General features: G+C 46.2%; 1 protein-coding gene across 1 annotated transcript in view; it reads left to right on the top strand.

Annotated features, from left to right (window-relative positions):
- The window catches only part of abat (4-aminobutyrate aminotransferase), a 37,907-nt gene that overhangs the window by 9,284 nt on the left and 6,361 nt on the right, over positions 1-22,262 (top strand). The window contains exons 4-11 of the mRNA XM_056406623.1: positions 1,058-1,107; positions 2,872-2,952; positions 3,062-3,154; positions 4,108-4,170; positions 4,276-4,339; positions 4,815-4,963; positions 5,208-5,345; positions 10,340-10,507. Of these exons, the coding sequence (XP_056262598.1) occupies positions 1,058-1,107; positions 2,872-2,952; positions 3,062-3,154; positions 4,108-4,170; positions 4,276-4,339; positions 4,815-4,963; positions 5,208-5,345; positions 10,340-10,507 (806 nt within the window). The remainder of the gene's footprint in view (positions 1-1,057; positions 1,108-2,871; positions 2,953-3,061; positions 3,155-4,107; positions 4,171-4,275; positions 4,340-4,814; positions 4,964-5,207; positions 5,346-10,339; positions 10,508-22,262) is intronic.

Raw genomic sequence — 22,262 nt, 5'->3', positions numbered from 1 at the left:
GATGTTCTTCATGTGGAGTTAAAGGACAAGTCCTGATCCAGGAGAACAGAGATTCTTCACAGTGGTGTTGATGCCAGGGCAATGTGGTCTCCAGAAACCATATCACCAGATCTTTGATCTCTGAACTGCTCACAGTCAATAACTTCAGTTTGTCAGTTTAACATCAAGAAGTTTCAGCTCATCATGTTTGATGTCTTTAAGACATCTTGAAGTCTGGTGGTCATTGAGGCTTCATCATCTACAATACGAACTGAGATCCATCTGATGAATGCAATTTACACGAGCTTAGTGTGATGATTATATCACAATATTTATTTTAATTTAATAGACATTTAATTACAAGTGGAACTATTCGTATTAAAGAGGGTTCTGATTTGGTCATCTAGTCAATGTTGTATTTCATTTAGCTGACTCTTTTATCCAGTCACGGCTACGGAGAGCAATTCAGGGTCAAGTGCCTTGCTCAAGGACACATCGACTGGGGCCGTGAGCAGGGATCGAACCGCCGATCCTTTGAAAGACAGACCTACTAAACCACTGACCCACAGTCGCCCCGTTTATCTCTTCACACATGTGATCTGGCTGTACCTATTGTCTGGGCCTGGGTCTTTGTGTCTTGTTTCCTGTCTTATTTTGAAGTCCTTGTCTCTCCCTTGACTTCCTGTCCCTGTGATGGTCTACCCTGTCCCTGGTTGTTTCCTCCTCACTTTATCTGTGTACTTAAACCCTGTTGGTCTCCTGACCCGTGTCGGTTCGTACTGTTTAGTCTGATGATCTCCCTTCCTAGAGTCTACCCTTTTGTGATTCCTCTTTTTTCCCCGAAAGGAATAAAGTTTCTTTTGCACCGTTGTCGGCATTTGGGTTCTCTCTCTCTCTCTCTGTCTCCCTCTCTCTCTCTCTCTCTTTCTCTCTGCCACAGTGTGACACCCGTATACTTTCGGTTGTACCTGTGTAGATGTGTCGTACCACCTTTAAAGGCACCAGAACATCTTCTCTGAGCCTTAGACCAACGTTGGGTTGTCCCTCGCCCACTCTCTCTCTTTTTGTCCTCCCTCAGGCTACAACCACCCCGCTCTCCTCAAGCTGATGTCCATTCCCAACAATCTGGTAGGTCCTCCACGTTCTACATCAGTTATAACTAGGGCTGTCAGCGTTAACGCGTTAATCTATGCGATTAATTTGGCCGCGATTAACGCACTAAAATATTTTAACGCAATTAACGCAACTTTGTTTACTTCCGGTGTCGTTGAAGTTGTTGCACCCCTGTGAGTGTCGGAGAGCCCAGAAGAGTGACCGACACGTGGAGACAGAATGACATGCTGCTGTAGAGACGACCAACAACAGACGTTTAGTTTAATAAAAGAACAAAGACGTCTTTAAGGAAAGAACCGTACATTACTTCTGCTGGAGAGACGACCAGCAACAGACGTTTAGTTTAATACAAGAACAAAGACGTCTTTAAGGAAAGAACCGTACATTACTTCTGCTGGAGAGACGACCAACAACAGACGTTTAGTTTAAAGACGTCTTTGTTCTTGTATTAAGAACCGTACATTACTTCTGCTGTAATCTGGCGCTATAGAGAACATTACAGGGGGGCGGGGCCTCACCCTGATAGAATGGTGGGGAAACACTGGGATGTGTCACATGCAAAAGACTTTAAAAGGTGAATTTACATTGTTTTGTAAAATCGAGAAAATGCCCCCAGCCTCCAGAGGGTTAACATTACACATTTGTCAGTTACCAAGGCCACTGGTTCTGCTGTTGTTCAATGTGAAAGATGACAGGACCAATGGGGTCTCTAATACACTTTGTCTAATCTGGATGTTTCACTGAAGAAACAATTTATCATCCACGATATTAAATACCTCGCTAACACTTTATAGGTAGGAGCCTCTTTGAAAACACAGCTCTGTGAAGTTTTGTCTTTAAAAAAGAATACAATTAAACAAGTGTCTAAAATACACGCTGTCTGAAGGGATTACTCGTTCATTTAGAAGATGTAGTCTTTAGAAGAAAAAAAACTTTTAATCGCGATTAATCGCGATTAATGAATTTCAAAATGTGCGATTAATTAGTTACTTTTTTTAAATCGATTGACAGCCCTAGTTATAACCCCTACTTTACACTAGTAAACATGTACTTTACACTAGTGACCATGTACTTTACACTAGTAAACATGTACTTTACACTAGTAAACATGTACTTTACACTAGTGACCATGTACTTTACACTAGTGAACATGTTCTTTATACTAGTGAACATGTACTTTACACTAGTGACCATGTACTTTACACTAGTGAACATGTACTTTACACTAGTGACCATGTACTTTACACTAGTAAACATGTACTTTACACTAGTGAACATGTACTTTACACTAGTGACCATGTACTTTACACTAGTAAACATGTACTTTACACTAGTGAACATGTACTTTGTGTATTTTAGACTACACTAGTGAACATGTACTTTGTGTATTTCAGACTACACTAGTGAACATGTACTTTGTGTTTTTCAGAGTACACTAGTGAATATGTACTTTGTGTCTCTCAGAGTACACTAGTGACTATGTACTTTGTGTCTTTCAGAGTACACTAGTGACCATGTACTTTGTGTCTTTCAGAGTACACTAGTGAACATGTACTTTGTGTATTTCAGAGTACTCTCGTGAACATGTACTTTGTGTATTTCAGAGTACTCTCGTGAACATGTACTTTGTGTATTTCAGAGTACACTAGTGAACATGTACTTTGTGTATTTCAGAGTACACTAGTGAACATGTACTTTGTGTCTCTCAGAGTACTCTCCTGAACATGTACTTTGTGTATTTCAGAGTACTCTCCTGAACATGTACTTTGTGTATTTCAGAGTACTCTCGTGAACCGACCCGCTCTGGGAATCCTGCCCCCGGAGAACTTTCCAGACCAACTCACTGAAAGTCTTCTCTCAGTCAGTAACACACTGGTCACAGTTCCAGATGCTATCGTGTCTATAACTTCATACATGTTATACTTGTACATATGAACAGCAGTACTTCAACAAGTCTTCCTCCTGCCAGGTGGCGCCCAAAGGAATGGGGCGTGTCCAGACGATGGCCTGTGGCTCCTGCTCCAATGAGAACGCCTACAAAGCCATGTTCATCTGGTACAGGGTGAGTGGTGACCGATACGCTGCTATCAGGGCTTCACTGTTACCCACTGAGGAGGGGTTGACAGGTCCCCCTGACCTATCTACCTGTGTCTGTAATCACTCAAACTCCATTCCCCAGTCTCAAGTCGCTAATTCAGCTCGGCACAGAACAGAGAGTCTTTACCCAGAGACTCTTTACCCAGAGAGCCTTTACCCAGAGAGCCTTTACCCAGAGAGCCTTTACCCAGAGAGTCTTTACCCAGAGAGTCTTTACCCAGAGAGTCTTTACCCAGAGAGTCTTTACCCAGAGAGTCTTTACCCAGAGAGCCTTTACCCAGAGAGTCTTTACCCAGAGAGTCTTTGCAGAGCCTTTACCCAGAGGCCTTTGCAGAGAGTCTTTACCCAGAGGCCTTTACCCAGAGTCTTTGCAGAGCCTTTGCAGAGTCTTTGCCCAGAGTCTTTACAGAGGCCTTTACCCAGAGGTCTTTGCAGAGAGTCTTTACCCAGAGCCTTTGCAGAGGCCTTTGCAGAGGTCTTTGCAGAGAGCCTTTACCCAGAGAGTCTTTTACCCAGAGAGTCTTTTACCCAGAGTCTTTACCCAGAGAGCCTTTACCCAGAGAGTCTTTACCCAGAGAGCCTTTACCCAGAGAGTCTTTACCCAGAGAGCCTTTACCCAGAGAGCCTTTACCCAGAGAGCCTTTACCAAGAGAACCTTTACCCAGAGAGTCTTTACCCAGAGAGCCTTTACCCAGAGAGCCTTTACCCAGAGAGCCTTTACCCAGAGAGCCTTTACCAAGAGAACCTTTACCCAGAGAGTCTTTACCCAGAGAGTCTTTACCCAGAGAGTCTTTACCCAGAGAGCCTTTACCCAGAGAGTCTTTACCCAGAGAGCCTTTACCCAGAGAGTCTTTACCCAGATCTCAAGATGAACCTCTGATGAAATAAGAAGTTGACGGTAATCTCCACGCCCTGTAGAACAAGGAGCGGGGCCACAAGAGCCCGTCTGAAGAAGACCTCAGCAGCTGCATGGTGAACCAGGTGGGGCGGAGCACGCTGAATACATATCTCAATATTTAGAGTACCAGATGCACTTTCCTGGACTGAGTGTGCGTGTGTGTGTGTGTGTGTGTGTTTGTGTCTCAGGTCCCAGGTTGTCCAGACCTCAGCATCTTATCTTTCATGGGAGCTTTCCATGGAAGAACAATGGGTATGTTCTCCATCGCTTCTGTTATATCTAATATCTAATATCTGTTTCAATATTGATGTTATAATGGAATAATTTTGTAATTATCCTGAGCTTTGGAACAATCAGCTCAAGTTACGTGAATACACATTTAGAGACAACATAAACATTTATATTTAATAGCAACGGGTCCTCTAAGGAAGCAGCGACTCCTTTTTTAGAAGTCCGTCTGTGCTTGTATCACAACATCGAGCCTGTTTAACAATATTATATTAATAAGTAAGTTAAAATCGCCGTAAAACCGAAGTAGAAAAATGGCCAGCGAATACTCGCCATTCTGCTGCTCTGAAATTCTCTTCATGAGTGGTTTTCCCGTCACTTGTTTTCTCTTGGTGGTCAACGACAGTCAGTACAACACCAGATATGCACCTGCAATGTGACGTGTTATTGTTGCGACATCGTAGATCCATGGCTAACCCGATGCTTTCGCCTTGTTAAGGTTGCTTGGCAACGACACATTCTAAAGCAATCCACAAGCTGGACGTGCCCTCGTTTGATTGGCCGATTGCTCCGTTCCCCACGCTGCGGTACCCGCTGGAGGAGTTCACCAGAGAGAACGCCCAGGAGGAGGCTCGCTGTCTGGAGGAGGTAGGCTGTGTGTGGAGCTGGGGATTATGGGATGGCAGCCAGAGGGTGAACCAAAAGTCACACAGTCAGCACTACAGTCAAAGCCCCACATTCAGTCCATGTCAAGTCACTCTTACTACTTCATAAACGGTTCAGACACACATGCAGCGTAACCAGGGCTCAAGCTCCTGTGGAGGAAACGGTCCAACAAATGGCAGCTGAGTGTGTGTGTGTGTGTGTGTGTGTGTGTGTTTTGCATCTCCAGGTGGAGGACCTGATCGTGAAATGGAGGCAGAAGGGGAAGCCAGTAGCTGGGATTGTAATAGAACCAATCCAGGCCGAAGGTGGAGATAACCACGCCTCCCCAGACTTCTTCGTAAGCCTCCGCAAGATTGCACGCAAGGTAACGTGATCGCCATGGCAACGTGTGCCTTAAAAGGGCCAATCGCATCAACTGGGTAGAAATACTGAAGTTGGTTATCAGTGCTTTCATCAAATATAGTTATGTGGATATAATTAAGTATGTAAAGGCAAATAAAGCACACCTGGAGGAGCCTGGTGAGGTCATCAAGCCCTGCACTCTTTACAACACATATACTGATGTCCAACACCTATGACTAGTGTCTCATATCACCATACACATTTCATTTTTATATATTTCCCAGCTATAATATAGTATTAATACACCAGCCCGTTGACAGGAAAAAGGATCAAGTGTTTTTGGCTGGACCTGGACACTAATGTTCTGCTGTTATCACCAGAAGTTCACAGAAGGTGGTTCCCATCCTTGTAGTACCCTTCCCATCCTTGTGGTACCCCTTGCAGAACCCTTCCCATACTTGTGGTACCCCTTTTAGTACCCTTCTCATCCTTGTAGTACCCTTCCCAGCCTTGTGGTACCCCTTGTAGTACCCTTCCCATCCCTGTAGTACCCTTCCCAGCCTTGTGGTACCCCTTGTAGGACCCTTCCCATCCCTGTAGTACCCTTCCCAACCTTGTGGTACCCCTTGCAGAACCCTTCCCATACTTGTGGTACCCCTTTTAGTACCCTTCTCATCCTTGTAGTACCCTTCCCAGCCTTGTGGTACCCCTTGTAGTACCCTTCCCATCCTTGTGGTACCCCTTTTAGTACCCTTTCCATCCCTGTAGTATCCTTCCCATCCTTGTGGTACCCCTTGTTGTACCCTTCCCATCCCTGTAGTACCCTTCCCAGCCTTGTGGTACCCCTTGCAGAACCCTTCCCAGCCTTGTGGTACCCCTTTTAGTACCCTTCTCATCCTTGTAGTACCCTTCCCAGCCTTGTAGTACCCTTCTGATCCTTGTGGTACCCTTTGCAGAACCCTTCCCAGCCTTGTGGTACCCCTTTTAGTACCCTTCTCATCCTTGTAGAACCCTTCCCATCCTTGTAGTACCCTTTTGATCCTTGTGGTACCCCTTGTAGTACCCTTCCCATCCTTGTGGTACTCCTTGTAGTACCCTTCCCATCCTTGTAGTACCCTTTTGATCCTTGTGGTACCCCTTGTAGTACCCTTCCCATCCTTGTAGTACCGTTCCCAGCCTTGTGGTACCCCAGAGGAAACAAGCTCCCACTTGGCTCCTCTCCTTGTTGATGTTTTCTTTGTCCACTGTAACCTTCGTCCAGTTTGAGCCTTGAACCAAACCACAGTATCTTGTGTCTTGGTCAGTGGTTTTGATGCAAGCCTTTAGACTGTAGTGAAGTCCATCGTATAAAGAGACGTGAGACTAGAAGTCTGGTCCTGGATCAGTATTCCTCCTTATGAACACTTCCTCCCCATTGAGTCTCCTCTCAATGAGTGAAACTCCTTTCTTTCATGATCTCTCCAGTAGCTCACTCTCTTGTAGCTCACTCTCTTGTGGCTCACTCTCCTGTAGCTCACTCTCTTGTAGCTCACTCTCTTGTAGCTCTCTCTCCTGTAGCTCACTCTCTTGTAGCTCACTCTCTTGTAGCTCACTCTCTTGTAGCTCACTCTCCTGTAGCTCACTCTCTTGTAGCTCACTCTCTTGTAGCTCACTCTCTTGTAGCTCACTCTCTTGTAGCTCACTCTCTTGTAGCTCACTCTCTTGTAGCTCACTCTCTTGTAGCTCACTCTCTTGTAGCTCACTCTCCTGTAGCTCACTCTCCTCTAGCTCACTCTCTTGTAGCTCACTCTCTTGTAGCTCACTCTCCTGTAGCTCACTCTCTTGTAGCTCACTCTCCTGTAGCTCACTCTCCTGTAGCTCACTCTCTTGTAGCTCACTCTCCTGTAGCTCACTCTCCTCTAGCTCACTCTCTTGTAGCTCTCACTCTCTTGTAGCTCTCTCTTGTAGCTCACTCTCTTGTAGCTCACTCTCTTGTAGCTCACTCTCTTGTAGCTCACTCTCCTCTAGCTCACTCTCTTGTGGCTCACTCTCCTGTAGCTCACTCTCTTGTAGCTCACTCTCTTGTAGCTCTCACTCTCTTGTAGCTCTCTCTTGTAGCTCACTCTCCTGTAGCTCACTCTCTTGTAGCTCACTCTCCTGTAGCTCACTCTCTTGTAGCTCACTCTCTTGTAGCTCACTCTCCTGTAGCTCACTCTCCTGTAGCTCACTCTCTTGTAGCTCACTCTCTTGTAGCTCACTCTCCTGTAGCTCTCTCTCTTGTAGCTCTCTCTCCTGTAGCTCACTCTCTTGTAGCTCTCTCTCCTCTAGCTCACTCTCCTCTAGCTCACTCTCTTGTAGCTCTCTCTCTTGTAGCTCTCTCTCTTGTAGCTCACTCTCTTGTAGCTCACTCTCCTCTAGCTCACTCTCTTGTGGCTCACTCTCCTCTAGCTCACTCTCTTGTGGCTCACTCTCTTGTAGCTCACTCTCCTCTAGCTCACTCTCTTGTAGCTCACTCTCTTGTAGCTCACTCTCTTGTAGCTCACTCTCTTGTAGCTCACTCTCTTGTAGCTCACTCTCTTGTAGCTCACTCTCTTGTAGCTCACTCCTCTAGCTCACTCTCTTGTAGCTCACTCTCTTGTAGCTCTCTCTCTTGTAGCTCACTCTCCTGTAGCTCACTCTCCTGTAGCTCACTCTCCTGTAGCTCACTCTCTTGTAGCTCTCTCTCTTGTAGCTCACTCTCTTGTAGCTCACTCTCTTGTAGCTCACTCTCTTGTAGCTCACTCTCCTGTAGCTCACTCTCTTGTAGCTCTCTCTCTTGTAGCTCTCTCTCTTGTAGCTCTCTCTCTTGTAGCTCACTCTCTTGTAGCTCTCTCTCCTGTAGCTCACTCTCTTGTAGCTCACTCTCTTGTAGCTCACTCTCTTGTAGCTCTCTCTCTTGTAGCTCACTCTCTTGTGGCTCACTCTCTTGTAGCTCACTCTCTTGTAGCTCACTCTCTTGTAGCTCACTCTCTTGTAGCTCACTCTCTTGTAGCTCACTCTCCTGTAGCTCACTCTCTTGTAGCTCACTCTCTTGTAGCTCACTCTCTTGTAGCTCACTCTCTTGTAGCTCACTCTCCTGTAGCTCACTCTCTTGTAGCTCTCTCTCCTGTAGCTCACTCTCTTGTGGCTCACTCTCTTGTAGCTCTCTCTCCTGTAGCTCACTCTCCTGCAGCTCACTCTCCTGTAGCTCACTCTCTTGTAGCTCTCTCTCCTGTAGCTCACTCTCCTGCAGCTCACTCTCTTGTAGCTCACTCTCTTGTAGCTCTCTCTTGTAGCTCACTCTCTTGTAGCTCACTCTCCTCTAGCTCACTCTCTTGTAGCTCACTCTCTTGTAGCTCTCTCTCTTGTAGCTCACTCTCTTGTAGCTCACTCTCTTGTAGCTCACTCTCTTGTAGCTCACTCTCTTGTAGCTCACTCTCTTGTAGCTCACTCTCTTGTAGCTCACTCTCCTCTAGCTCACTCTCTTGTAGCTCACTCTCTTGTAGCTCACTCTCTTGTAGCTCACTCTCCTGTAGCTCACTCTCCTGTAGCTCACTCTCCTGTAGCTCACTCTCTTGTAGCTCTCTCTCCTGTAGCTCACTCTCTTGTAGCTCACTCTCCTGTAGCTCACTCTCTTGTAGCTCACTCTCTTGTAGCTCACTCTCCTGTAGCTCACTCTCTTGTAGCTCTCTCTTGTAGCTCTCTCTCTTGTAGCTCTCTTGTAGCTCACTCTCTTGTAGCTCACTCTCCTGTAGCTCACTCTCTTGTAGCTCACTCTCTTGTAGCTCACTCTCTTGTAGCTCACTCTCTTGTAGCTCACTCTCTTGTAGCTCACTCTCTTGTAGCTCACTCTCTTGTAGCTCACTCTCTTGTAGCTCACTCTCTTGTAGCTCACTCTCCTGTAGCTCACTCTCTTGTAGCTCACTCTCTTGTAGCTCACTCTCTTGTAGCTCACTCTCTTGTAGCTCACTCTCCTGTAGCTCACTCTCTTGTAGCTCACTCTCCTGTAGCTCACTCTCTTGTAGCTCACTCTCTTGTAGCTCTCTCTCTTGTAGCTCACTCTCCTGTAGCTCACTCTCCTGTAGCTCACTCTCTTGTAGCTCTCTCTCCTGTAGCTCACTCTCCTGTAGCTCACTCTCTTGTAGCTCACTCTCTTGTAGCTCTCTCTTGTAGCTCACTCTCTTGTAGCTCACTCTCTTGTAGCTCTCTCTCTTGTAGCTCTCTCTCTTGTAGCTCACTCTCCTGTAGCTCACTCTCTTGTAGCTCACTCTCTTGTAGCTCACTCTCTTGTAGCTCACTCTCTTGTAGCTCTCTCTCTTGTAGCTCACTCTCTTGTAGCTCACTCTCTTGTAGCTCTCTCTCCTGTAGCTCTCTCTTGTAGCTCACTCTCTTGTAGCTCACTCTCCTGTAGCTCACTCTCTTGTAGCTCACTCTCTTGTAGCTCACTCTCTTGTAGCTCACTCTCTTGTAGCTCTCTCTCTTGTAGCTCACTCTCTTGTAGCTCACTCTCTTGTAGCTCACTCTCTTGTAGCTCTCTCTCTTGTAGCTCACTCTCCTGTAGCTCACTCTCTTGTAGCTCACTCTCTTGTAGCTCACTCTCTTGTAGCTCACTCTCTTGTAGCTCACTCTCTTGTAGCTCACTCTCTTGTAGCTCACTCTCCTGTAGCTCACTCTCTTGTAGCTCACTCTCTTGTAGCTCACTCTCTTGTAGCTCACTCTCTTGTAGCTCACTCTCTTGTAGCTCTCTCTCCTGTAGCTCACTCTCCTGTAGCTCACTCTCTTGTAGCTCACTCTCTTGTAGCTCTCTCTTGTAGCTCACTCTCTTGTAGCTCACTCTCTTGTAGCTCACTCTCTTGTGGCTCACTCTCTTGTAGCTCTCTCTTGTAGCTCACTCTCCTGTAGCTCTCTCTCCTGTAGCTCACTCTCTTGTAGCTCTCTCTCTTGTAGCTCACTCTCCTCTAGCTCACTCTCTTGTGGCTCACTCTCCTGCAGCTCACTCTTTAACCCTTCTCTCCCCAGCATGGCTGTGCGTTCCACGTGGATGAAGTCCAGACCGGTGGAGGCAACACTGGGAAGCAGTGGGCTCATGAGCACTGGGGCATGGAGGACCCTGCTGACATCATGTCCTTCAGCAAGAAGCTTCTCACTGGCGGCTTCTTCCACAAAGACGAATTCCAGGCTGATAAGGTCAGTCGTTGGTTTATTATATCATATTTATTACATCATACACAAGTGATGCGGTTCAGATTTGATCAAGACAAGATGTCAAGAGCCTTTTGAGGCTGGGATATCCCAAATACCCCAAAGCATGAATCTGATGGACAGGACTTCACTGTTCTTGGAGGTTCCTCCAGTGTTGGTGCTGCTCGAGGAATACGACTCATGTGTCATCCTTCATCATCGAGGGAGTCAATGTCATCTGAGCAGTCTCTAGAACAGGGGCCTCCAAGCTTTTTAGACTGAGGGCCACAGACTGAACAATTTCAGAAAGTCCGGGCCACGTATATCGCCTCAGCTCTAATAAAGTTAAGATCAATGAGGTGAATTATGCCGATATGTATTTGTAAATACTTAAAGAAACAAAACATCCTGCATTACCACTTCCCACTAACAGGTTTTCATTTACTATTTATTACAAAGAACCGTTTTTGTTTGGGCGGCTATAATCCACTAGTTGAGCTAGCACGTTAGCTGCTATTTGCTAAACTGTGTCTTCTCTGTGGAGCTATTGGACCGTCTCTTTTAGTTTGTGTCTCCCTCTCAGGTGTGTGTGTCTCTTTTAGTTTGTGTCTCCCTCTCAGGTGTGTGTGTCTCTTTTAGTTTGTGTCTCCCTCTCAGGTGTGTGTCTCTTTTAGTTTGTGTCTCCCTCTCAGGTGTGTGTGTCTCTTTTAGTTTGTGTCTCCCTCTCAGGTGTGTGTGTCTCTTTTAGTTTGTGTCTCCCTCTCAGGTGTGTGTGTCTCTTTTAGTTTGTGTCTCCTCTCAGGTGTGTGTGTCTCCTCTCAGGTGTGTGTCCTCTCAGGTGTGTGTCTCCTCTCAGGTGTGTGTCTCCTCTCAGGTGTGTGTCTCCTCTCAGGTGTGTGTCTCCTCTCAGGTGTGTGTGTCTCCTCTCAGGTGTGTGTCTCTTTTAGTTTGTGTCTCCCTCTCAGGTGTGTGTGTCTCTTTTAGTTTGTGTCTCCCTCTCAGGTGTGTGTGTGTCTCTTTTAGTTTGTGTCTCCTCTCAGGTGTGTGTCTCCTCTCAGGTGTGTGTGTCTCCTCTCAGGTGTGTGTCTCTTTTAGTTTGTGTCTCCCTCTCAGGTGTGTGTCTCTTCTAGTTGGTTTCCCCTCACAGGTGTGTGTGTCTCTTTTAGTTGGTTTCCCCTCACAGGTGTGTGTGTCTCTTCTAGTTGGTTTCCCCTCACAGGTGTGTGTGTCTCTTTTAGTTTGTGTCTCCCTCTCAGGTGTGTGTCTCTTTTAGTTTGTGTCTCCCTCTCAGGTGTGTGTGTCTCTTTTAGTTGGTTTCCCCTCTCAGGTGTGTGTGTCTCTTTTAGTTGGTTTCCCCTCACAGGTGTGTGTGTCTCTTTTAGTTGGTTTCCCCTCACAGGTGTGTGTGTCTCTTTTAGTTTGTGTCTCCCTCTCAGGTGTGTGTGTCTCTTTTAGTTTGTGTCTCCCTCTCAGGTGTGTGTCTCTTTTAGTTTGTGTCTCCCTCTCAGGTGTGTGTGTCTCTTTTAGTTTGTGTCTCCCTCTCAGGTGTGTGTCTCTTTTAGTTTGTGTCTCCCTCTCAGGTGTGTGTCTCTTTTAGTTTGTGTCTCCCTCTCAGGTGTGTGTCTCTTTTAGTTTGTGTCTCCCTGATAGGTTTTTTCCTCTCTATATCATGTAAAATATTCACGGTCAAGGAGGTGAGAAATGAATCACAGACAACGTAGTATCTTTAAAAGCTTTGGCCAAAGGGGAAGCTCAGACGCACGTGCTACGAGCACGACGACCTCCAAGACATTCCGCCGAGCCACCCTTTGGTCCAGCCTTTTATTGAAAGTTGAACACACACACACATAACAACAGATGGAGAAGTGGAACTGAGGACATGTTGACATATTCCTTCCGTCTGATTTATTATTACTTCCTTATCCGACTCCCCAGACACATAACACAACCTTCGGGTGGGAACGCGGAGTTCGGGAAGCTCCTCTGATTGTTTAGTTTAAGATACGATAAGCCACAAAACATAACACACATTAATATCTCTGTCAGTTCCCTCCTGTTTATGCTATTGCTTATTATTTAAACATGGTCAATAAGGGCACTCATTTGATTTGTCTAATTTCTAAGCAGCATGTGATTTACGTATTTGGGTTAAGCATTCCAAGCAGAATCATGATTATTCTTTTTCTCTTACACATAATTTGTTAGTAACACCACACCAATCTCTTTGGGAATTAAACTTTTTAGTCAGCAGCTTCACATCAATAATTGTCCGTTCCTTGTGAGGAGTTTTACACAATTATGTCATCCAAGCATAAACCAAAAGTTTACATTATATTTTCTTAGCACGGGAGCATTGACAGGTCTTCCCATGTCATCATACATATGAATATACACGGTCGTTTCAATGGGCTCCATCCGTGAGGTGAGCCCAGACACCGATGTTAGGGTATTGATTGCTCTGATTGTTATCACACGAATAGACGGGATCACACAACTCAGGACACAGATGATGGTCAACAATCCCGCACCCAACATCGTCCCCGTTTTTATAAGGACTTGCCTCCATGAGCCGTTAAACAGCCAATCATACCAGCTTTCATATGGCCTGGGTTTGTGGTCGGCCGCCATTGCTCGCTGCAACTGATATAGGCGGCCGAGTGCGTCGGTCATGTTCTGGGAGTGGACATCATCAGTAATATACGTACAGCAGGATGTGTTCAGAAGGACACATGTTCCTCCTGTGGCTGCGGTAAGTAAATCAAGGGCCATTCGATTCTGCATCACCATGGTACGGATGGCGTCTATCTCTCTGTTTTGGGCCTCTTCGATTATCAGGGAGCTGTTGATGAACAGTCCGAGCCGATAATCTACTGTCTCAATACGCAACATATTTTTCGACGTTCCTACCCACGGGAACAGGGCGAGGAGCACCTTTTGGCCCGTTGTCCAGTGTTTGTACTCTTGGGGTACGTCGGACCCCCACACTGAATCGTGGGCTACGAAGAATGGTGCTTCTCGTTTTTTACGTGTTCGGACTTCTTCCTCAGTAATAAATACTGTGTGATCTGTTACAAAAATCGGGGCGCATGTTCCTTTCCATCCGAACGGGAGAGTGATATAGGCATTGTTTCCGCATAGCCACCACCCTCCCTGTATCATAAATGTACCATTGGATGGAGCATGTTCGTTCAATGGTGCTCCCTCGGGTCGATTTTTATTTGATCGCAGTTGGTAGTAGTTCCCATGGCTGTTTTACCAAGTTTTTGACGGTAACATATTGGGTGGTTTTTCTCGTCTTCCATCACCACTGACTGAGGAATTGCGTATCCCTTCACCGTATAATACCAAACGACCCAGAAGGTTTTGGCGCAATATCCCTTATCAACTCCTGGCGTCGGTGTACCATGGGGTCCCTCTAGCATTAAACTGTCTTCATGATGTCCGCTCCTAGCCATGCTCGCGAAACACCCTGCTTGTGCCTCACTCATTCTGCGGGCGTACAAGGTGACCTGATTGGAAGCAAAGGGTAGTTTGGAACACACGTAACAATTAGTTTTGTTGTAGCTTTTTGCTAAAACATGTACATATTTGTACCACTTATTCTTCATCCTTGGGTATTTCTCTTCTTCGTTCTTTCCATCCCATGGACTGTGTTGCATGTGTGTCCATTCTTTCTCTTGTGACAGCAGCGGGTTGGTACCAGCTGCGTCCCTTCTTCCTCGGGACCTCTGGAAACCCTCTTTTGCGGCGTCCTGTAACAGAAAACACAACCAGAACGCGCCTATCGCCATGGCCATGGCCGCCAAGACTCCGATAATGCAGGGTCCACACATTTCTCTGCACTTAACTCTGAGTCTGGAGGGTCTTCTTTCCGCTCCTTCTCCCTTGCTCCTCTCGTTTGAGTTCCTCGGGACCTCTCGCTCCATCACCCGAGCCGACACCTAAGAGCAGGGATCGTTGGTTTCTTCACTGACGTTGAGATGGCTGTCTTTTAAGCGGACAGCCCCCTTTGAAGTCAGTCTTCCCTCTGCTCGTGGTCGTCTCGGGATCAGGGCACTGGTCCGGGATTTCTGTAGGGAACAGTTTGCAATGGGAAAGATGTATCCAAGTGGTCCTCTCGGCTATCTTTACAGCGGTTGCAGTCGTCAGAAGGACTTGGAATGGTCCCTCCCAGCGGCGCCGCTCACGTCTTTTTCTTGATGGCGGATGAAGACCCAGTCGCCGACCTGTACAGACATAATGGGGAGACAGGTGAATCTGGCAAGACATTTGCTTCCTGACTCCTCTCCCCATCATGGTCTTCTTCATGTACTCCACTATTGTTTCTTTCTCACCCACTTGCTCTAAATCTGGGTGAGTTAGTGGTATGTAGGGTCGTCTATGAATGATTTCAAATGGGGTAAGGCCCGTTTGGGTCGGAACGATATGCATGTATGTTTTCACAATGTCTATGCACTCCAGCCAAGGTTTTCCTGTTTCAGTCATGCATTTCTTCAGTTTGCTTTTTATGGTGCCGTTGGTTCGCTCTACCAATCCGGCACTCTGTGGGTGGTATGCACAATGATTTTTAGTTCAATGTCCATAATGACGCTTAGTTTTGTTACTACCTCGTTTACAAAGTGTGAGCCATTGTCACTGTAAATCGTCTTGGAATGCCATGAGTGGGCAGAATGTATTTGCATATGGCTTTCACCACTGCTTCAGCATCTGCTTTCGTTGTTGGTGCAATTTCTACCCATTTGGAAAATGCATCCACCATTACTAAACAGTATTTGTAATGACCGCATGGCGTGAGTTCGATGAAATCCATGTGCATTACCTGGAATGGGTATTCAGGGAGCGGGAACCTGCCTCGCTTCGGGTGAAGGTTTCCTTGAGGGTTGTGCTTGATGCATGTTACTCATGCTTTACAAAAGTTTTAAGTAATTTTGTATATTTATTGTATAGAAGTATTGTTCTATCATAGATACCATCCCTCCTGTTGAGACATGGCATCGCCCATGACTCAAAATAGCCACCTTAAATAGACTTCTTGGTAGGATCGGTTTCCCTTCTATACAAAGCATCTTGTTTTCCTCCGTGGCCCCCCTTGTTTCCCATGTGGCTTTTTCTTGTGTTGTTGCATTCGCTTGTGCCTCTCGTAGGATCTCAATGTCTATTGGACTTGACGGTGTTGTTCGTACTGCGTGTACCTGTGGTGTTTTAGCCGCTCGTTTTGCTTCTTCATCAGCTTTAGCATTGCCTTTTGTTATTTCATCTATGGCTGTCTGGTGTCTGGCATTTTACTACAGCTAATTCTTTAGGTAAAGTTATAGCTGCTAGTAAACCCTTTAACAAAAGTGCATGAACTACTGGACGCCCAGTAGATGTCACCATTCCCCTTTTTTCCCACATTTTAGCAAATATGAACAATGTTGAGTGTGCATATTGGCTGTCGGTGTAAATAGTCAGTTTTAGGCCTGACCCTGCTTTGCATGCTTCAGTCAGCGCAACTAATTCTGCTGCTTGGGCGGAGTATGTGGGAGGAAGTGGGCCTGCACTTATTACTTCCCTCCTGACTCACTACCGATACCCAACTTGGTTTTTCACAAGCATCCTTCTGGGCTGACCCATCCACATACCACACCTCCCTTCGGGTAGTGCGATATCCTTCAGGTCAACTCTCGGCAACGTGATAGTATCAGCAATCTCTACACAGTCATGTGGTGTGCCATCTGTTGTTGTGGGAACAAACGATGCTGGATTAATGGTGATACATCTTTGGATGGTTATGTGACCTTGGCCTAGTAACACCGCTGTGTAATGCAATTGTCTCGCTGGTGACAGGAATGTTAGTTTTGCTTGTAGCAATAAGGCACTCACTGCATGCGTAACCATCAATATGGTGGGATGAAACAAAATGATATCTGCCGTTTGTTCCACGGCCATTGCAGCTGCTGCAATGGATTGGACACATTCGGGCATGGCTTGAGCAACTGTATCCAAGCGTTTCGAATGAAACGCTACAGGTCTCATTTTATCTCCAGCTGGTTGCAGCAAAACTGATGTCATAAACCCTCTTTTGCAGTCCACTGCCAAAGTGAACTCCTTTTTATAGTTAGGGTGAGCTAAAACTGTGCTACCGCAAAGTAGTTGTTTTGTTTTGTCAAAAGCTTCATTAGCTTCACAGGTCCATGTTAGTCTGTCGTTTAGAGCGAGTGGCTTGTCATACACTAATGCTAACAGGGGCGCAGTTTCTTTAGCATATTCTGGTATGAACGCACGGCAATAATTACACAGCCCAAGAAAAGACAACATTTGTTTCTTTGTTTCTGGTTTCGGGGCATTTAATATTGCTTTCTTTCTGTCATTAGTAACGCGTTTTCCTTCTCCACTGATTGCATGGCCTAAATAAGTTACCTCTGCTTTTGCTGCTTGTAACTTGTCCTTGTTGACCTTGCACCCGTACTTTCCTAAATGGAGAAGTAGCGCTCTCGTGTCCTGTTCACATGCTTCTTGAGATGTGGAGGCCAACAAAATGTCGTCCACATATGTTATTATTTGGCTATCATTAGGCAGATTTGCTGCTGACACGACTTTTTGAATTTCGGCTGAGAATATTGCGGGACTTTCAGCATATCCCTGAGGTAATCGTGTGTAGGTGTACCTCTTTCCTTCATATGTGAATGCAAACCAATATTGACTGTCTTCGTGTACAGGAATAGAAAAGAAGGCGTTGCTTAAATCTATTACTGAAAAACAATTTTTGTCTGCTTCTATCTGGTTCAGAATGGTATGTGGATCCGGGACCACTGGAGCTCTGATGATTACAGCAGCATTCACAGGTCTGAGATCCTGTATCATTCGCCAGTCTTTACCATTCGCCTTTTTCACTGGAAAGATAGCTGTATTACAGGGAGAGCTTGGACATTCTTTCAAAACTCCTGCTGTTAGTAATTCCTGGATTACGGGAGCGATGCCCTTTTTTGCATCGGGTTTTAATTGATACTGTCTAACACATGGTCTGAAATCACTTTTTGGTGTCAACACAACTGGCTCGGCTGTTGTTATTAACCCCACATCGGCTGGTCCTTTAGTCCACAAAGTGGATGGCATGTTCTGGAGGAATGTTGGCATTGATTCCTCCAGTGTCATTACATTATCTCATGTGTCGTCTATTTTTTGTTCTCTTATCTTTGGCTCAGCCCGTACAGTGATTTTGAGGTGTACTCGCCGAAACCCAGTGGAACCGCTGGTTTCCCATTGCATGTCATCAGATGACGGAGTGGGATGCCAATCGGTTACCATGGTTCTTGGCTGCTTAGCTCGGGGCCCCATATCTTTCCATTCGGAGTTTTTGGCTTTTTTAATGGAAACATGAGGAACGCTGTTTTGGACCTGGAACAATGGTCTGTCTGTGTGTTCCAATTCACATTGTAGCCACACATTTCCCGGAATGTCCTTCAGTAGATAGGAGGCCCTAATCTTTGTAAGGTCATGGGCCAAAAACGCCTGTACGTACTGTAGATCATTTTCTCCCCCCACCCTCATAGTTAAATGCAATTTCTGTCTGTGATCAGTATAAGGGCTGTTTGTTTCTCCGAATCGGTTTTTAAGCCATGTCTCTACGTCTTTGTTTACCTCGTAGGAGAAGTATATGGTCTCACTCATCTGGGCATTGTACACTCGGAGTCTTAGTCTGACAATGCTTTGCGACCATTCCTCCTCGCACCGGGTCACGATATTTCTAGGGACAACATGGCGTCTCTTCCTAATAGTGGTACTGGACATTGAGGATCGACTATGACAGGAATTTTACAGTTTCGTCCGGTCTCGGGGTCTGTCATACTTATGTTTTTTGTCACCTTGTGACGAGCTATTTTACCATTGGCACATTTTATCATAATGGTCTCTTCGGTAAATGTAGTGTCCGGGGGCACTTGGGTCAGTACCGTTTTACATGCTCCAGTGTCTAATAAAAACTCCACTGTTTTCCCGTTACACTCAATCTTTCTGTACGGTTTTGTTGTTAATGCGTTTAACATACCCCAAGCACCACAAATGTCTAACATTACTTCATCTGTCTGTTTGTTAGTCTCCTCGTAGTCAGTCTCGTTCTCACTGAGGTGCTGGGGCTGCTCTGTGGTTGTCATTGGGGACGTTTCCACCCCCACTTAGGGTTGGGGCATTCACGTGACCAATGTCCAACCTCTCCGCAGGCCCAACCTTCTTCCTCATTTCGCCTCTACCCTCCCTCGAGTCTGTCCACGGCCTCTTCCCCGGCCTCCCGGTACCCTCCCTTGTGGTTTCTCCCTGGTATGCAGTCAGTCCAAAATCCCCCCCCTCTCGAACGTAGACCTCTGGTCCTTTGTTCATTTTCAGTTTAATGAGGTTTTCTGCGTGACGTGCATTTGACATAATTGTGTCCATGTTAGCTGTTTCCCAAGTGACGCAGTGTTTTCTAATCCAGTCCTCTATAGGTTTCTGGATACCACGGAGGATGCCGTGTTTCAATGATTGTTGGTAGGGTGTTCCTCCCCCTTCCTCGTAGGGGATCCCACTGCTTGCCCTGTGTTCCTCCTCGGAACGGAATTGGAACTCGGAGACTGACTCTCCGGGTCCCTGTTTACATGCAGCTAATCTGCTGTGGGATGCTGATTGTTGGAACAGTGGGCGAGCTCGTGTCATAACGGCCTCTACCTGGTCTCTGTAACGCCCGACCATTGGACCGTTCAATGGGTGGACAAAGGGTGCTCCTTCGTCCACTATTCCTGTATAATCCCCCCTGCACTTCACCCATCGTATACGAACATTTTCTGCATAACTTTCTCCATTTCCTTGCCGTTCAATTTGTAGGATTCGGCCAGCATGAACAAATCCCATCCGAACTGATCAAAGTTTTTCTGTGGTGGAGTAACCCCTTCACATGCATTGGTACATTCGGCCTCCATCCATGGCCGGAACACATCGTGGTGTTTCCGCATCATGTGGATTAGAGACTTGTAACATTGGAAATCGTTTGCTTTCTTGGTATGTTGGTGGGACAGTTACGTAGGCGTGTGGAAATCGGTGGGGCTTTGGGTCCTGGAGCTCTGGTAATTTTGGATATAACGGTGTGGTGACGCGGTCGTATGCTGGAGGTGATACGTCCTCCTCGTCATCCGGCTCGCTCTGTGGCTCCTCTCCGGAGCTGGATGCTGTTGCTACGGGGTGCTGGTGAACTGCTTTTACGTTGGTCTCGTCCAACTCGGTTTTTGTGTACAGGGCTTGTGAACTATTTTTCCCTCGCGTGATTTCTACGGGCCTTAATTTTTCTTTTTCGTGGGCTCGTGCCTTCTCTTTTGCTGCTCGGAACCACTGTTCTGCTTGTTTTAATTCGTGGTGTTTTGATTCGCTGAGTCTGGGGTTTTTGTTTTCTATGGCGATGGTTTTTAGAGTCTTACAGATTGTTTCTATCTCAAAAACATTTAGTTCGCCGGAAAAGCCGTATTTTGTTTTCCATTTTCTCAGATATTTCACACTATCTGAGTCCTGTTTGAACATAAACAATGCGTCGCCTGAAAATTCGCCTTCAGGCTTTCCGTGAGAATTACCCATTGTTTAGAATAGAATAGAATATACACTTTTATTTATCCCCAAGGGGAAATTAGTTCTCTGCATTTAACCCATCCTTAGTTATTAAGGAGCAGTGGGCTGCGTGCGCCCGAAGCAACTGGGGGTTCAGTGCCTTGCTCAAGGTCACTTCGACTTGCAACTAATGGGGAGAGCGGGGATCGAACCCACAACCCTGCGGTTGCAGGACGGCCCTCTTACCCCACTGAGCTAAAGCCGCCTCAAATTATGGTGTGATCGTATAGTATTAGTACATTTCCTCGTTTCTTTACCCAAACTTGCCAATCTGTGGTTGTCTAATTGAACAGGTCGGGCGACGCTGATTCAATAGAGTCACAGCATTCATTCACAACCACATATAAACAAACAAAGCTAAACAAACACATATAACCTCCCACGAATATGTATTAGTTCACAACACTTAATATAAACAAACAACGCTAAACAAACACATAGTTCTCCCACAAATATGTATTAGTTCACCACACTTATTTTTACGGCGTAGTCAAGCTTTATTTCTCGCAAAAGGGCAAAACCTTATTTTTTCCGACACGTAGTCAACCTTTATTTCGCAAAAGGGCAAAACCTTATTTTTACGGTAGCGTAATCAACCTTTATTTTTCGCAAAAGGGCAAAACCATCGTGCTTTGTCTGGGTCAGTCTCCCTCGGTCTTCCGATCCGCCGGATCCCGTCAATCCACGACTGGATCTCCTCTCTGCAGAAATTATTATCCACTGCTGAGCGGTCTCTTAATCCGATGATCAGTCGGGGCCTTGCACAGGTGTCAGTGGCTCCGCAGGAAAAAGAAAAATCCAGCCGATGGGTATGTTGGGATCCGGGTCACGGCACCAAGTTATGATAGGTTTTTTCCTCTCTATCATGTAAAATAATCACGGTCAAGGAGGCGAGAAATGAATCACAGACAACGTAGTATCTTTAAAAGCTTTGGCCAAAGGGGAAGCTCAGACGCACGTGCTACGAGCACGACGACCTCCAAGACATTCCGCCGAGCCACCCTTTGGTCCAGCCTTTTATTGAAAGTTGAACACACACACACATAACAACAGATGGAGAAGTGGAACTGAGGACATGTTGACATATTCCTTCCGTCTGATTTATTATTACTTCCTTATCCGACTCCCCAGACACATAACACAACCTTCGGGTGGGAACGCGGAGTTCGGGAAGCTCCTCTGATTGTTTAGTTTAAGATACGATAAGCAAAAACATAACACACATTAATATCTCTGTCACTCCCTCTCAGGTGTGTGTCTCTTTTAGTTTGTGTCTCCCTCTCAGGTGTGTGTCTCTTTTAGTTTGTGTCTCCCTCTCAGGTGTGTGTGTCTCTTTTAGTTGGTTTCCCCTCTCAGGTGTGTGTGTCTCTTTTAGTTGGTTTCCCCTCACAGGTGTGTGTGTCTCTTTTAGTTTGTGTCTCCCTCACACGTGTGTGTGTGTGTGTGTGTGTGTGTGTGTGTCTCTTCTAGTTGGTTTCCCCTCACAGGTGTGTGTGTCTCTTCTAGTTGGTTTCCCCTCTCAGGTGTGTGTGTCTCTTTTAGTTGGTTTCCCCTCACAGGTGTGTGTGTCTCTTTTAGTTGGTTTCCCCTCACAGGTGTGTGTGTGTGTGTGTGTCTCTTCTAGTTGGTTTCCCCTCACAGGTGTGTGTGTCTCTTCTAGTTGGTTTCCCCTCACAGGTGTGTGTGTCTCTTCTAGTTGGTTTCCCCTCACAGGTGTGTGTGTCTCTTCTAGTTGGCTTCCCCTCTCAGGTGTGTGTGTCTCTTTTAGTTGGTTTCCCCTCTCAGGTGTGTGTGTCTCTTTAGTTGGTTTCCCCAGTGTGTGTGTGTCTCTTTAGTTTGTGTCTCCTCACAGTGTGTGTGTGTGTGTGTGTGTCTCTTCTAGTTGGTTTCCCCTCACAGGTGTGTGTGTCTCTTCTAGTTGGTTTCCCCTGTCAGGTGTGTGTGTCTCTTTTAGTTGGTTTCCCCTCACAGGTGTGTGTGTCTCTTTTAGTTGGTTTCCCCTCACAGGTGTGTGTGTGTGTGTGTGTGTGTCTCTTCTAGTTGGTTTCCCCTCACAGGTGTGTGTGTCTCTTCTAGTTGGTTTCCCCTCACAGGTGTGTGTGTCTCTTCTAGTTGGTTTCCCCTCTCAGGTGTGTGTGTCTCTTTTAGTTGGTTT

The sequence above is a fragment of the Pseudoliparis swirei genome, chromosome 23 (assembly GCF_029220125.1).
Source record: "Pseudoliparis swirei isolate HS2019 ecotype Mariana Trench chromosome 23, NWPU_hadal_v1, whole genome shotgun sequence".
Lineage (NCBI taxonomy): Eukaryota > Metazoa > Chordata > Actinopteri > Perciformes > Liparidae > Pseudoliparis > Pseudoliparis swirei.
Note: the sequence above shows the minus strand (reverse complement) of the source record. Positions and strands in the feature narration are given on the sequence as shown.